We start from the raw sequence: 17,422 nt of genomic DNA on the forward strand, positions 1-17,422 counted from the left end.
TTGTGATGAAGTAGAACCCGTCTTATCATTTAACAGTCAGACTTCATAGCAAATATATTAATGGTAAAACCTTTAAAATGATCAAACAATATAAAAATCAAGGTTTACGCTACAAATATTGTTAATAGATAAATACATATATTTATAAAAACAACAAAATGCACAAAAGATATGATAAAGATATACATACTGTCAAGTGATTTCGCGATTAACAAACCTGTGGTGCTAAAAGCATAAATTCTCTGCATATTATTTACTTTGGTGTATATGTTTTAAAGAAAGGTAAAATAGTCCTGTTAAAGTGCTTCATTTAGTTATTCTCTGTTCTTTGGTTGGCCTCGTGGACATCATTTATCTCAACAAACTGTCCCCACTGTCCTTTTCCGGAATGCAAATTGCTTCAGTAAAGTCACATCACTGATTTAATATCTGTGTCAGAGAAGGGTTGCTGTCTGTGCTTTGTTTTTTATTAGGATGAACTTCAAAAAAAGTGTGTTATGAAAGTGTGTCCATATGTTTACCACCTGAGCTAAATTCTGGTTCCTCTGTTACCGCAATGCTCCTCTAGGGGGCGAAGCAGGCTGTCCTCACGCACTCGATAAGGCTGAACATAGCTGTCCTCTTCCAAGAGAATGCGATTAAGAGTGCGTTCGTAATTGATATGACGTCGCAACATTAATATGTACTGGTGGCCCACCTCCAGATATGGACAGTCACATTTGTTGGGTGCCCACAGGAACTCACGGTGCTCCATGCGGTAACGGTTACGGTACGTGTGGATGATTTGGACATCGTAGCGGGTCTCCTGACCGTGATACAGTTTTTCTAGTACCTTTGCTCTAAACACTGTTTCGACAAAACAATATTGTGTGTTAAACCACAATGTTAAAGATAAGAATATGTGAGAACATGATTGAACTTACCAAAATCTTTTTGGCAATACTGTCTCTGGCGCTCCCCTTTTCCTCGTACCCTTCGGCATTTCCCACAGTGGCCTTCAAAAGAGTTACAAAAATGAATGCATTTATAAAATAATGTTTTAGTAAAACGTACAATTGTAAGAGAGGCTTTTTAAGTTTAAAGTGGGTGTTAAAATGATGTATATGGCATTGTATGTAAAGATTGATTACATGTGCTGACCTTTACGATGTATCTCAGGCAAGCGGTTCCTGCGGTTTTCCTCTCTTTCCAGCCGAGAAACTGGTTGCTGCTGATATGGATGTTGAAAGGGCCAGCTACCAGCAGGACCTAAGAGCGTGACCTCGTAAATCAAAGTTGTATTTACAAAAGACTTCAAACATTCAAATTTTGGTGAAAGAGGCACTTTGAGAAAACATTTTCCATCACATACTTTGAGTGACCTTGTTTTTCTTTGATATTAAATCTACGCATTTGTCTTAAACCATGTTACAGTCATAACACAAATAATAATTTGAAATAATATGGTATTATAAATATTGTAAGAAAGATTGATATAAATATACAGTATATGTAAAAGTATATAGAGCTGTGGAAAACTAAAAGATCATTTCAAAATTTTAATTATTTATCTGAATTTACAATTTACTGTTTTTCGAAATAATGAAATAACCGTTTCATTCTGTGACCTACTAACAATATTTCCCCAAATTTAAAATAAAAATATTGCAGAAAATGAAAACTGGAGAAACAACTCAAAATAACAGAAAATATGCTCTGTTTTTTTTCAGACCTTTTCAGACTAGAACAGAAGTTTATATTCACTTTTAAGCAATAATACAATAGTAATGTTTGTATATGTATTTAGGAAAAGTTCAAAATTATTTTTTATGTGATTTTTATCACATTTTTCATGTCTTGTCATGCTGTTTCACATTATGTCACTCCTGAGGTTTGATTTTGTTAAAATTCAACAGACGCTGGACGGCCACAATACATCTAGGAATGCTGATTACATTCAATTTTGCAGTGGTATTTATTTTCCCCCCGGCTGCATATATGCGTACATAGCAGAGATAATAATAAAGATTTTTGTGTTTAAATTTCAGGTTAAAGCTGCTTACCCCAGAAAGGAGGTTTCACGGCTGGCTGTAGTGTTGTAGTTGTTGTTGTTGTTGTTGTTGTTGTGGTGGTGCTGATGGTTGGAGGTTCAAAGGGCAGATAGTTGTCTGTGTGTTGAGGCTGTCTAAGTTGACTTCTCCCATGATGCAACGCATAGCGGTCTGGTGGAAGCCAGTACTCATATTCAATCCCAGAGTTTTTATCAGTGGACAAGACCTACAAACAGATCAGTATAGTGATTCATAAAAATGAACCAGCTGCTAGACTTATGAACTCAAAATGTTGCATAAACATTAAGCTTGAGGTTTTTATTATGTCATCTTAAAGCTAACCATAATGTGCAGATCCTCCTGAGTAGGCCCTGGAACTTCAAAACTCTCCCAGGTATCAGCCGAACGCCGATAAAGCAGTTTGGTACCTGCCACGCCGTATTCCCCTGGAACACTAATCTTCCAATTCCCATTGATCACAAACTGAGAGCGGCCATTTTGAAGCGCTATAAAAAATGAGCAAAATAATAAAATGAACCCTCTCAAGAAAAAAAATCATTTTACAACACAGGAGCCAGACACGTTTTTACAGGCTCACAATAAATGGTGAAAGATTACAACAAAAGTTTTACAACAATGCTATCTCACACTGTTCACACTTTGCTTTGAAAAACACATCCAGAGGAGAGATCAAACAGAGCCGTGCACTAACCTAGATAGTTATTGCTGTTATCAGTCACTCTGATGTGTGTGGCTCCGGCCGGGATCATAGTGACCTCGCTGTACCCAAACAGTCCTGCTGGGAAACACAGATGAAAGCATAATGTATCTCAGCCCACAAAAAAACACTCAGCTCCAACAGGTGCACAATCCTGCATGGAAAAAAGTTATATGCGTGTATTCCCACAGCTGCCACACGCAGTTGCTTTGCGCTCAGAGCGGCAGAATTTGACTTTTGACCCTTTTTACAGAGCACTGCCATGGCAGTCTCCAATCTGTTATCCTACTCTCAGAAATCCAGATGCAAGAGAGTGGGAAACCGAGTACTTTTCGCTTGGTCAAACAAAGCCAGTATTATCGCCATGTTGTCCCTGATGTAAATACGCTGTATTTTCAGTTTGGCAGAAGGAGGGAAGCTTTTAAAAGAGGTTCTGTTTCGAGCGGAGAAGTTCAAAGCCAGAGGTGTAAGCGTTCTAAGTGTCTAGATTATGTGTTTGCGTGTGAGAGGAGAGTGAGATACTGAGAAAGAGAGAGTGTGTGTCACTGTCCCACAGAAATCACTTAGGTTAGGAATTCCATGGCTAAGTTTTAAAGACTGTTACCTTTTGTTCACACCCTCTCACATAAGTCTGTAAATAGAACTTTAGATTCCACCATTGTTGAGTTCTTTGACAGTGTTAAAAAACAATTCAACCAACAAATGACAAAAAGTATGATTTGTTTTTGCAACTAAATAAGCATACTGGAGAATTCAGTAATGATTGAATTGTTGAGAGTGAATCTAAGTGCTTGTAGATTCATAGCTGACCATTATTCTGCCCGCTGGAATGGTAGACATTTCGGTGATGAAGGCAGGTTGAGTTGTGGCCTCCACACACCATGCAGGCATCCTCCCGCTGCTGTGATCCAAAGATCAAATCACATCCTGGCTTCTGCGCACACGCACACACACACACACACATTAGGTTTCTATAGACACAATGACTTATATGAAACCAAAATATAACGCAATATTTTCAATAAAAAAAATCCATAATGGAACCAAGTGCTTATATTTTTCAATATATGTAAGGTGCCAATTCTTTATGTATTATTCAATGTCATTTGTAATATTTAATACATTTATTATTCAACCTGTTTTCATATATATTTAGGAAAACATATTTTCTTGCGTAATGGAATCTCCTAACCCTTACCCGGTAACACTTTACAATAAGGTTGTATTGTTAACATTAGCAAATTAACTAACATGAACTAACAATGAACAGCATTTATTAATCCTTGTTAATGTTAGTTAATGTCAATACAATTATTCATGTTAGTTCATGGTGCATTAACTAATGTTAACAGTGACAATGTTTTTTTATAATTTTAATAATGTTTTAGTAAATGCAGAAATTGTCATGAACTATTAAATGCTGTAGAAGTAACGTTATTCTTCATTGTTAGTTCACGTTAGCTAATGCATGAACTAATTGTTAACAAATACAACAACTGTAAAGTGTGTTATCCCTTACCTAAAACCTAAACCTCTTACATTTTTTACAAGCATCATTTAGTTTGTTTAAATTTCAGGTAAAATTCATATTATTTCAATTATTAAAGTCAAACGTGGATGCAGCAAATCGTGAATAAAAATGGCCGGAAACACGCCTACAAACTTCGCTGCTCTTTGGGAATTACCCACTAAAGTTTGGTTTCTATGTAAAGCTTAGAATTTCCAGTTTTGGGTTCATCTACTCTCCACAGCATCATTACAGCAGTAAGCCTATAGAGAGCGTTAATGCAAACCTGTTTCTTCTTAGCAACAGCCTGCTTCAGCGCCTCTTATGGACAACTTTAAAAGCGATTTTCTCAATATTTTTATATTTTTGCACCCTCAGATTCCAGAGTTTTAAATAGTTGTCTCTCGGCAAAATATTGTCCTATCCTAACAAACCATACATCAATGAAACAGAAAAATAGACCCTTATGACTGGTTTTGTGGTCCAGGCAGGGTCACAAATATGCTTTTTTAAGTAAACGTGCACTAATGAAAATAATAGACATAAATAACTAGATGCCGCATTCAAGCGCGTTCCAATATTCCAATACGACATACGTATAGCGGCCCATAGAAACAGACGCTAATGCGGCATCTAGTTATTTATATCTATGATTAAAATGCTAACAACAAAGCTTTGCAGATGTGCACGCTCTTTGGTTTTTCAGCATAGCCTACATTGCAAGTAACAGCATAGCAAGTAACATTTAGCTACTTTCTGATCAACAAAACAACAATAAATGATTCAAAGTCAATTTCCTTGACAGCACGCAACTCCAGTAATTAATAAAACCGCATAATTGTACTACAGTTCCCAGAACAACTGGATGTGGGTTTCATTTGTTTTACAGTGCACAGCGCCTGTGTTCACATTCTCAAAGTATCTTAAAGAAAAGAGATCAAAGCTGTCTTACACCATCAGTACGAACAAAACAAGATGTTACAACCCATAACAAACTATAGCATCCTATGAAGCTTAAGTTTAGGCTCACGGGGACAAACAGGCAGGTAAAAACAGATGGACAGCCGAACAACTGCGATCCTTCTCTGAACCACCGCACACAAATAACCGTAAGATCATGAGCGCAGGAGAAAGAGGGAGGTGTGGAGGAGTAAACTGTCCTCAGCAATTTGTGTAGCATATAATTAACCCTTTGTCTCAGGTGTTACCCTCCGACTCATTTAATACTTTCTGTTACCTCCCACACAGTCTCTCCTTTTCTACCTCATTATCGCTGTCTTCCATAATCTCAGCGATATGTGAAATAAAATAATGATCAATGACACAATCCCATGATGCAGGAGGCCACATTAAAGTGCAACCACACACATAAGGTGTGCTTCACACATATGGATTCAATTTGCCACATGCTGCTATTGGGCCTTGGTATGCATATGCTTCTTCTTTCCAGTCTGCATGTGATGGAAACCTAATTCACACCCACACGACTGCAGGGCAAGACATACAAATGCAAATAAAAACTAATAGCAAGACTTTGCCTACAAGTTTTTAAAAAACACTGTCGTGATGATTTTTGATCTTACATTGCCTTTACACTAAGGTGGTAAAAAGACACTGTGTATTAAAGAGCAACTACTCACCAGACACTTTCCATTCACACAGACAGTCCCCTGTTCTGATTGGCAAGGAGTGCCATCGAGGACTCGCCCAAAGTTGTAGTAGAAGTTGTGTCCAATGGCCAGGCAGCTGAGCTCACAGGGGTCAGAACCTAAAGTTAGCAGAAGCAGAGGTGAGAGAACATCAATACAGTCAGTAATCATCAAATATTGTCAGAGAAAGGAAACATACAAATTACATGGCACGTTTCACTGACCTCCATGAAAGGTCATCCAGTGGTACTTGTTGCCAGCAACCAGCGGTCTGTCATTGAAAGCTTTACACTGTAGTTCTCTAAAGTCCACAGAGCCGACGGCACACTCCTGATGTTATAGATGCAAAGCTCAGAAGAGAACACATGCAAACACAGCCTGTCTAAACCTGCTACAGGGTTTCATTAACACTTTTGAGTCATCAGAACAGTCCCAGCGGCGTCACTGATACACTTTTCAGATAAGCTCAACACATTCATTCGTCTTGACATAGTAACTTTGATACAAGTGATACTTGGAGGTAAAGTGGATTCAAAACAGTTGTTAACTGTCAGTGTGAGCCCTTGTTTTTCTAGCATAGGCAATGGCACTGCTAATTTTGATGACACTAAAAACACTGTATAGTTAAATAACCAAATAACTTAAAACCATGTTCATACCAAATTACAAAGAGGTCAAAAAGACGGTGTGGCTTAAATTACTATTACATTCTTTTTAAACTGTTAGAAATTTACTCTACCTTTGTGTTGCAAATCTTGTATTGCCGTGTGTCTCCTGGACACGGCCCTCCAACCAGATTTCTAGAGGGAAATAGTAAAATATATATGTCACAGACCAAACCACAAAATATATAAAAGTTTTATCCTTTACAATAAGGGGTGTCACACTGGTATTAACCAATAACCTTGATATTAAAAACCATGATTATCAATACTGTGTTACTTCTACATATTTGATAATAATGTAAAAAAATTCAACTGTTCAACTGATTTGTTGGTCAGAAAAGGAGAAAACACAAAATTAACCAAATTAAAAATTAATTTGACTGATAGCATTATTTGTAAAATACATTTAAATAGATATCATGAAAATATTGTTAGCAGGAATTCGTTTGGCCACGATAACCGTGAAGTGAAAATATGCATTGTGACAGCCCTAGTTTTAAAATAGTATCAATATTAGCATTAGTTATAACTGAACCACACAACATATAAAATATTAATATCGGTAGTTTCAACTAAATCCCACAATATATAAAATGTAAGTATCGACGCAACATCTGAATGTGAAATTTCTGTCAAAGTAGCAAGTACAACGTGTTCACCTACAAATCCAAATAGACCTAAAACTATTAACCACCACTGAAAATCAGCAGAAACAAAGGCAGTACTGAACAAATGATTCCGTTACCTGGTGATGCACGTGCGTGTACGGACAGAGGCTCCGCCCCCGCAGGAGCGTGAACACACGGACCAGCCGCCCCATGAGGCCCATTCATTTATGAAGTGCAGTTGGCTTTGCATCTGTGTTCCCGCACCTCCCACCTCTGCTTTCCTGGATGACTGGAACTATATAAACAACAAAGGGCATGAGGGTTACAGAACAACAACAAAGAGATTGGACCCTGTCAACGAAAGGAGAACATACCAAATTTTGAAATTGTGTGTGTGATTTAAAACATGTATAGTGAACTAACCTAGGCATCTCGATTGTATACTTCAGCTCAAGACACATGATATGAGAGACCACCTAAACACTTCCTGCTCATCGGACACGCTAGACTGGACTTGACATTTGTGGAAGTGTTTGAGTATTCCCCAGGTGCAGGACAGAGGACGCCAACATCAGCTCTATAACCCGCAGCCTCCGTTGCACAAGCAGACCACCACTAATCGTCCTCAAGGATAACATTACTCGCTCATTCCTAGATGTGTTTCTGGCTTTGATCCGGGACGGACAGGCAGTAACAGACAGCGAAGAGACAGCAGGTTCCCTGCTCAATTCCCTCCAGGTGTGTTTGTCAGTGTGTGTGTATTCATACAATTGTGAGCCACCCTCTCTGCTTCTATACCATTATACCGCCTAACAGAGAGCAGCTGTTTTTCTTCCTAAAACAATTTTCATCCGTGGTATCACATAAATCTAATTTGAGCAACTCAGAGTCATGAGTCGCAAGATTATGAAACGATTTAGGGATACAAATAGAGCAAAGAGGTTGCATTCCAACTTTGATCCCTCAAGGTGCGTTTTACTGGCACATATCTGACTTTGTTTCTGTGCCGAGCTTCCTAAAGATTAACCCTTTAAACAATACAAAGAAAAGGAATTTTGCTCAGTTCGACGGAAGGTTATCATGGCAGGATGAAATGGAATGTCTTCTGACCTTATTTGGCCTGGAGATCTGTGGCGAATAGAAGTCTTGTAATAATTCAGGATGTCTAACTGTGAGAGTTAAAACGACATATGACTGCACTTACACTGACACAATAGTTCTTTATGGCCGGCGTCTATCATCATCAATACCGGAATGACCTGGAACTACCCTCATTATGGCAGCAAAGACTCAAATTAGTGTTGATGACAGTCTGCCGTGGGGCCCGTGGGCAAGGCGGATTATTGAAATCGACCTTTCACCCCCAGAGCACCAGCTTCCCCCCGAAGGCAACATTTTAAAAGAAATTTTGGCTTTGGAATATGTTTCTTGGAAGAAGATTTGGGAACGCTGGGTTGATATTAAGAATTGGGATTTGATCTTGTGGTGAACTGAACTTGTTGGCATCCCGTATGTGTGTGTTCCTTTAATAGTGTGAAAGTCATTCCAGTGGAATGACGGTGATAATGACTATTGGACAAGACCTAGCTTGGATCTCACGTGAAAGAAAACTGGGAGAATGACTGGGTGAGGTCCATAGCAATACAAACAAACTTTTACCCAGTTGCCAGTGAAACTTAAAGGTTAAAGAGAGAGCATGTGCCAAACGGCATATTCTTCTTAAGTGCTCATATTTGCAATATGTGTAAAAAGCATACAGGGTGGTACCCCGGTCTCTAAATCCACCTAGGTGAAACTGCCTGATTCTCTCAAAACAAGTTCTGCTTCTTCGCATGAAATGAGGAAAAGCCTATGTCCTGACAAAGCATCCTTAATGTTGTGCTACACTAACTATTCTGATTATACAAGCTTGTCCGCACAAATTCTCTTTCACTTCCTGAACTTTTTTTGGTACATCGGTCAATAAACTGTATTATAGAGAAAATGAGTGGTAATTGTGACATTGTTTGTTGTCAGACAGCTTGTAGTGTTGCTAATAGACAGGGACCACCTTACATGCTTAGATGACAGGCAACCTGGACACAGCAGCACTGTTATGAGGATGAGGGTCTGGCATAGAGACAGCTTCCTACGAACATAGAAAATAAATCAACACATTTATCAACAAAACCACTGACTTAGACAACCTTCAAGTAGTAAGGAATATTCGTACAGTATTTACAATACAAAAACTCACTGGCACTGGTAAAACATGTTTACACAGATCATTGAAAGTATGAGTCGGAGTCTCCTGGCAATGAGGTCAAAAAGACAATATTTGACTCATCAGAGGAGCCGTTTATCAGAAACTCTTTCCAGCTTTGCTACCAAACTATCTTCATTGCATTTTTGTAATACATGTGAAATGCCTGAAATGTAAATAGGGGAAACATTCCAACTGATTCCTATTCCCATCAATTATGTATAAACACACATTGACCAGAGATACAGGCTTTAGTTAATGTGTTGCATTTAACAACATGAAAAGCACAACACAAACTGCACAACCTGAGCAGTCTAGAATATTAGTGCTTAGGGTCAAGAGGTCCACTGTTAACTGGTAATAATGATGTTCATTTAGATACTATAGTGTGTATTGATGCTATATCTCCCATGTGACAGAAAGAATAATGACTTCACATTAATGGTGCTTTGCCGGTAATGCTAAATGTATTATATATGTACACTGTTAAGCCATATGTAACCACATTAAACAAACCTTACACAGGCATCTGTAACCATTACATTTCTTGCAAACCACAAAGTTCTAAATCTGAATTTACTGGAGTCTTAATTGTGTTTATGGGTCACGCCAAAAGCACCTCAAGTTTATGTGAATAGTAAACTATTTTGCTCTTGAAAATAAGATTAAACAGCTGTTTCCTGGATGTGTGTGTGTGAGAGAGAGAGAGAGAGAGAGAGAGAGAGAGAGAGAGAGAGAGAGAGAGAGAGAGAATTACTCCACAACAGTGAATACAGCAACATAAAACCCATCAATATAATATCTCATAATTATATTACTTTTTATCTGTGCAATTTATGGCATGCTTTAAATAGTTGTAAAATATTGTAAAAACAAGTTGAACATTTGATTTACCCGATTTTCGAATAGAATTTTTATGAAGCATTTAGGTTAAATTTCTTTAAAGGCATAGCCTATACCGCTGAAATAAAATGTAAAATCACATACCTGTTGTTTGACTTCTGCATTATAGTTCTTCCTCAGGTCTCACAAAACAATTAAAACAATGTTAAGGTCTGATCATCTGATAAAGTAAACACCACGAGACGTGTGATCCCAATGGTTTTCATCATCAAAAATGTCGGGAAACCCAATCGTATCCATGCTTTATAAGTGTTTCCTCTGTTGAGTATAAATCTCAGAATCTTTATATCACAAGACAGCAACGCTGAGCTGTCCATAGACTTGAGGGCTGATGAAGAAAACCTACAATAGTTCCAAATTAAAATAAATGCTTTTTCTTTTTGCCGTCTCCGTCCATTTGGATCATTTACGGCAGTAAATCACTCTTCCAGGATTGCAAGGTGCCGTTTTATATCATTCTTATCGCTTTCAGTGGTCCAGTGTCCGATCTCTCAGAGATATTTAAAGCGTTATAACAGTTTGAGCTCAGATTATCTTTTTCAGAATGGTGTCTGTAAAGTCCACCTGAGGCTCACAGTCACACATGTAAGAAATCATTGGACCCGTTGCGCTCGAGCGAATATAACGGCCTTTGAAATCGGGCAGGTTTTTCTAATAAGGACAGAAGTCAGCAGAGGTCACCTGCGAAGAGATAAACACGATATAGCTTATTCGTGATATAATATACACAAAGTATATACATAAAATATACACAAAGTTTATGCAAAATGATGCATACAATATCTTTATTGTCATCTATTCAGGTAAGTTAGTCACGGGGCATCCTCAAAGTAAAAATGAAACTTTTGACCGTTATTTTAAAAACAGAGCACTACACACAAAGCACGTCAAATAAAGCAGACACTTACCCTTTAAACAAACGGTGTCCGGTTGTGTGAATGCAGAAAGCTTCAGTATTATTGAAGACTTCAGCGCAGCAGCATTGCGTGCAGCCGCCTTCACCTGAAGCTCAGCCCAGTGTGTCTACATTCTAGCAAACACGCCCCTCTTAAGCGCAATGTTGCCCAATCCACACATAGTAAATGCCTTCGTTAGCGCGTGAACGCATTCATTTCTCATTGGATGAAGAGTTTTGAATTACTTGGTTAAAAAAGTTGGCTGCACGTGCCATGACAAGAAGCCGGTGTGATAGCTGGAAAAGTCTAAACGTATAACATAACGAAACTTTGTGATTCTAAAATGATTAAGTTGCTAATCCATAACAGGATGCTTTAAATAAGACTTGATTTGATAGTGTTTTCAATCACTATCCACCGTGTGTGTGTAGAAATGTCAAAACAACAGGTCACAGCTTAACAAATAGTTATATTGAGCTCTCCTGCAGACCTCATCCATGATCCATGGAAACAGTGCCTAAAATAACTCCTATCAACTGGACATCATCATACACAGACATTATGTCTCTTGTCTCAGCGCCCTTTGAATAAAAAAGAAAGCAAAGCCAACTCTACTGAGCACTTTACTGGTGCATGATGTGTTAAAGTGCCCCAGAGCCTCAAATGACATGTTGCAGCATGCAGAGAAATTTCTTTAGCAAGTGTACCACATCTTTATGCTCCTCAATGAACACTGTCAACCTCTGAGTCACAACTATTTAATCTGTCCCGATGTGCAAGAGGTAAGGGGGCCTTCGTCATTTCGCAGCAACAATTCACTGTATTCAATCATACAGAATTTAAAAAAGTAGACAGAGACATTCATTGCAGCAATGGAAGTTTGTGGTATATATTTAGCAATATATATATAATAGTCTAATGGTCATAATGATGTGGGATCTTTATCCTAACTTCCATTTTTTAGAAAGTAATAAATAGCTTTTTCCTTTTAATACCTCACCAACAACCAATTTATAACAGAACAAGTTTCAGCAACCATGACTGGGTGATAATGAAAACATGCGACAGTGTTGCAGATTATCATGCCTGTGTGACTAACAGGCAGAAAATGAACATGCATATGCCTCTAATCTCTTTAAACCTGAAACTGACAGCGAGGATCTTGGAAACTAAATCCTACATTGTGCATCAGTATCTCTCCCTTTCTATTTGTCACGCTTTGAAGAGGTTGCTTGCATGATCAGCCTCAGATAGACATTCACATAGTGGCTATGTTTCTCCCAGTTCTGTAACTGTACACTTAAATTGCTTTCACTCGAGGTAAAGATTCTCTCCAGTACAGCTACACAGACAAGAATCCCAATCTACAGCGTCCTACTTATTTCTGACTTTGAGGGCAACCGAGTCTAACGAGGAGACATAAACACATACAGCACTCCTTCATTTACAAAGATATACATGACGCTGTGCATCATAAACAAATGGTCATTAAGTTTATACATTTTTTCAGGATGATGTTTGTACACATTCTGCATTCAGTAAGTGCACCGTGTAATGGTTACCATGGCAATCTGACAACCCTTCAACTCTGACTCTTTAGTACTGTAACTTCACTCTAACACTTGCTGTTTATTAGTAGCAGTAGTGATGTATCCCACAGTGCCTATGAATCTGGCGGTTACTATGCAAGAGAGAATGAGGGCATGGTGAGTGTTCAGGCCCTTTGTGTAAGAAAGCAACAAGTCTGATGCAACACACTAATTTCAATTCATTGTATTCATTTTTGGCTCATATTTTCATATGAATATCCAAACAACTGAATACCTTATTTGATATCATAGCAAAAATAAAGAATGATGGTCAGAAAGTCTATTTCTGTATCGGTTAAGCTAACACAGAATATTATGCTAGAATATTATAAAATTGTGCTTACAAGCAATTTTCTTCACTACTGTCCTTCTGAAACCTTGTATCTCCATATTTCTGGATTTTAATATTTTTGCCATGAAACATTTTTATGGATAACCCTTTATGTTTGTCACTGGGTTTTGCAAAAAAAGAACTGTATTAAAAGTGCTTGACAAGTTGGACAACACGGTATTTCATCATTTAAAATGCATTTTATACATTTCCTGAAAATCAGCGAATTTGGACAGGACGGCAGCGAAATGTAACACATCCAAATAATGATTTAACAGTAACAAATCCAAATTTAACAGAAATTTACCATTTACAAATTTTCTATTGGCTCTAGCATTGTTTTCCAAGAGATAGGCGTTTTTTTGCGAGCCAAATAACACAAATGTTTCAGAAAAGACAAGTCCCCAATGGAGCAATTCCCTTCTGCACACATGTCTTATCACAGCTGGACAGTTCACCCCCCCCAAAAAAAATCTGTCATCATTTACTCACCCTAGAGTTGTTCCAAATCTGTTTCAATTTCTTTGTTCTGATGAACACAGAGAAATATATTTTGAATTGACTACCATAGTAGGAAAAATTACTTTGTTTGCTATTACTAATTACTAATTGCCCCAGAACTGGTTGCTCTCCTACATTCTTCAAAATATCTTCTTTTGTGTTTAACAGAACAAAAAAATGTATAAAGAATTTTTACCTACTATGGCATAAAGAGGAAAGAAAGAACCAGCAATTCCGTGTTGACAGATGACTATGACCTCCTCATGCTCAATGGTGCACCTATCCCAAAATGTCCTTGCTTAAATTGAGTTTAATAAGACGATTAACAAGCATGTCAACTATTTTGACCTGGGAGGCATTTCTAAAGAGACTCTGCTCATCAAGATGTAAAATAACCGAGTCATGTGGAATGAAATCTCCGGGGATCGTCAGCTAAAGGTTAAAGCACAGAACAGCTGCCTGGTGGCTGTAATAATCTCACAGTGTGAACGCCCAGAGGGAAGCAGATGTGTGCGAGTTCCCCCTCATCCTGACCAGAAATATTCACACAAACATTGTGATAAAAACAGTGCCGAACAGGGTAAAGAAAACTTTGAAGAAATAAACAAATTATTTTCAATTATCATTCACAAAAACTACACAGAGGGAGAATTCCCCTCTCAGTCAAACAAAAACAGCAACATTCTCCCAAAAGTACACAGAGACTATCTCAGACCATCTGTTAATATCCTAATGTGCAAACCATGAATTCATGTTTCAATTTGTGACGGATAAATAAACCACGCAGATCCACTCCCTGATTCTATCACTGCTGTGCAGAGATTTACTGATAGTACACTTGAACAAATAAATGTGATTCCCTGCAGGGCTCTGTGTCCTGGAGGAGAACAAACAGTAGTTTGACATAGGAGATTGGGGTGAATAAACTACTTCCGGGTATCTTTATAAAAACACAGTGCTTGTAAGCTTTTAAACACAGCTGGGCTCTGACTCAACACAAGAGCATGTCCCAGATTATCATTATACAGTGTCAGTGTTTGTCTATAGACATGTTGGCATTATCTTAAAGTGATAGCTCACCCAAAAATGAAAATTGTGTTATCATTTATTCACCCTCTTGTCATTTAAAACCTGCATGGCTTTCTTTATTTCTGCAGAACATAAAAATAGATAGTTTGAAGAAAGTTGGTAACCGAACAGCACTGGCCCCCATTCACTTCTATTGCATGGACACAAAACCAATGCAAGTGAATGGGGGCCGGTTAACAACATTCTTCAAAATATCTTCTTTTGTGTTCTGTTGAAGAAAGAAAGTCATACAGGTTTGAAATGACAACAGGGGGAGAAACGATGAAAGAACTTTCATTTTGGGGTAAACTATCACTAATAGTAGGCTAATAATAGATTAAATGTTGACAGAAAAGTGTAAACCAGAATTTAGCAAACAACAACAACTCAAAAAAGTCAAAATAACACAGTAACTTATAAAGTACAGTTCAATGCTAAACATGTCATTTAGGTACTAAAACAGATGGGAGAAACTACTAGACAAAAACATATATATTGGTATACAAGTGCTAGTGCGTTTACTATGTTATTTTTGTGTTTGCTAGTTGATCCAACATGTGTGTTAGCCATCTCTGTCCCTACTAAGTCAATATATTGTAATCCAATAACCCAAGAGTACTTAGAGTTTTGATGACTATGTGCTAAATATAGGCCACTGGGCGTTTGAGATAAATCTGATAGCACTAACATGAGTTATTGATGGATTTGTTGTTGTCAATGTTGAGCTAACAGACACAAACACACCAGGGAGTATGGAAAAAGTCCTGATATCTTGCAGAGTGAAACAGAAATCCAAAAAACTGCAGTCACGTCCAAACACACACGGACGCGTTCTGAATGACCTAAGAAAAAGGCTTTCACACGTTTGTTTATAACACTGGGGTGGCAAATGAATGACAAAATCCATGGAAACAAACGTAAATCGGGTCTTGCCTATACTTACCTCCCAGACTTCTAAAGAAGACAAGACATCCATCAGGAAAATATCCTGGCCTGCAACTGGTTTACAACTAGGCCTACTGGGCGGAATGATTAGACATGATCAAACTTCCTAAAGTCAGCAATGCAGTGAAGTCACTTTGAAGCTGGGAAATAAAGCCAGGAAAAATCTAAGTAATACTAACACTGGAATCTGACAGTGCAAACAAGACAGGTGGACATAAGAAAACAGCTTAAAGAAATCCAAACCATTCTGACATGCTGTTGGTGGAAGTCATAATTTTGTGGTCTTACATCTTATTTTGTGCATTTCCTTTGCTGTGGGTATAATCACTTGACCTTTGACCGAATAGAAGGGTAAGGAGGAAACCGTGGCAGCACATAAATACATCACAAATGATCATACATGGTGGTACAAAGGAAACAGGGGGCACTTGAGCAGATAGAGGGGCTGTTTGGGGGAAAAATGAGAACGAGTAATTAGGTGGAGAACACAGTCTGCCATAATGTCTGGAATGCATTAGTGAGAATCAAACAAATAAGCCTGAGGGCAAAATAGAGGGAAAACAAATTAGCAAGGCTCAAGTAAGAGAAGATAAGAAATTTAGAAAGATTTGTATAGTACCGCATTGGCTCGAGGGACAAGATTTTGAAAATGTCCTCACATAGGGACACATTTTTAGAAGCTTCAGGTACAGGAAATAGAAGTATTTTAGCATTAACTACACCACTGCAGCACACAGCACATAGAACTGACAAAGCCCAGAGCTCACCTCAGTAAGTAAGATTTATTTATATAGCACCTTTCACAGACAAGGAGTCGTCACAAAATGCTTTACAATGGAATAACAAATAACAACCATGTCGATACATACAATAACAATGATAAAATACATATGCGTTACCATGTTGATAAAATCCCATAAATACAACAGGAGAACCATATCATAAATTAAAAGCTTGACCAAAAAGATGCGTCTTTATATGTTTTTTAAAAGACTCCACAGAACCCATAGTTCTCAACGTTAAAGGAAAAGCATTCCAGAGGGAATGAAATGTCAAGAAGTGATAGGAAAATAAGGCAGGATATGTTACTAAGAAAGAAAACAACCTCATAACTTTGAATTTGTGATTTCAAAGCGGTCTAGATGCTCTTTACAGATTACAGCATTGAGAACATGACGTCCCTCCACATTAAAGCTCTAAGCCGATGTCTGGGATCATCACGTTCAGCTTCAGTGACAGGTCACAGGTCTCCTCTCCAGGGGGTTGCTGGTGTTCTTTCTACATGATAACAAAATAGCTTAATTGAATCCATTCATTAAACTAAAAAAGTCAGTTTGCCTAATTATGTCATTTGTCAAGGCATTCCAGCTTGACATCTTTACAAACACAAGCCCACCTCCAGCCCTCCTACACTTGGGGAATGTAAAAATGTCCCCTTACATTTGGCACAATGCACTTCAACACAGGACCTCAAGAAGTATTCCTTCAACGTAAAAAAACAAATGCGTTTGATCGTAATTTTCCAGGAAATATTTTGCATAGCCCTGTGATAGGCAGGACAACTGAATAGAACAAATATTATTACAAAAGATATTAAAAGAATTATATTGAATATCTATTTTTTATAAATACATATCCAGGCTGTTGACCGTGAAAGTTTAAAGACTTTAACATTAAAGGTAAGTTTTAACAAAAAATTTCATCGATATTTATATAGACTTTCAAAAGTCAACGTTTTTCTTAAACAGAAACAAACAAGATCAATAACAT

The 17,422-nt window shown here is 37.8% G+C and overlaps 1 protein-coding gene across 2 annotated transcripts; it reads right to left on the reverse strand.

Annotated features, from left to right (window-relative positions):
- Window positions 1-116: 116 nt before the first annotated feature.
- On the reverse strand, window positions 117-11,526 carry adamtsl5 (ADAMTS like 5). Of its 2 annotated transcripts, none has more exons than XM_057342190.1 (14): window positions 11,231-11,526; window positions 10,407-11,003; window positions 9,233-9,305; window positions 7,315-7,472; window positions 6,644-6,704; window positions 6,129-6,234; window positions 5,896-6,023; window positions 3,559-3,682; window positions 2,743-2,829; window positions 2,373-2,536; window positions 2,043-2,256; window positions 1,141-1,248; window positions 924-995; window positions 117-846 (listed from the first exon to the last, which is right to left on the reverse strand). In XM_057342190.1, exons 2-14 carry the CDS (start codon window positions 10,424-10,426, stop codon window positions 530-532), a joined length of 1,632 nt encoding a protein of 543 aa, XP_057198173.1. In that variant the 5' UTR covers window positions 10,427-11,003; window positions 11,231-11,526; the 3' UTR covers window positions 117-529. The 2 variants fall into 2 exon arrangements, with proteins under 2 accessions (XP_057198173.1, XP_057198182.1); XM_057342199.1 differs by having other exon boundaries at window positions 2,743-2,826; window positions 11,231-11,524.
- Between the last annotated feature and the right edge of the window lie 5,896 nt (window positions 11,527-17,422).

Source organism: Triplophysa rosa, linkage group LG1, assembly GCF_024868665.1.
Source record: "Triplophysa rosa linkage group LG1, Trosa_1v2, whole genome shotgun sequence".
Classification (NCBI taxonomy): domain Eukaryota; kingdom Metazoa; phylum Chordata; class Actinopteri; order Cypriniformes; family Nemacheilidae; genus Triplophysa; species Triplophysa rosa.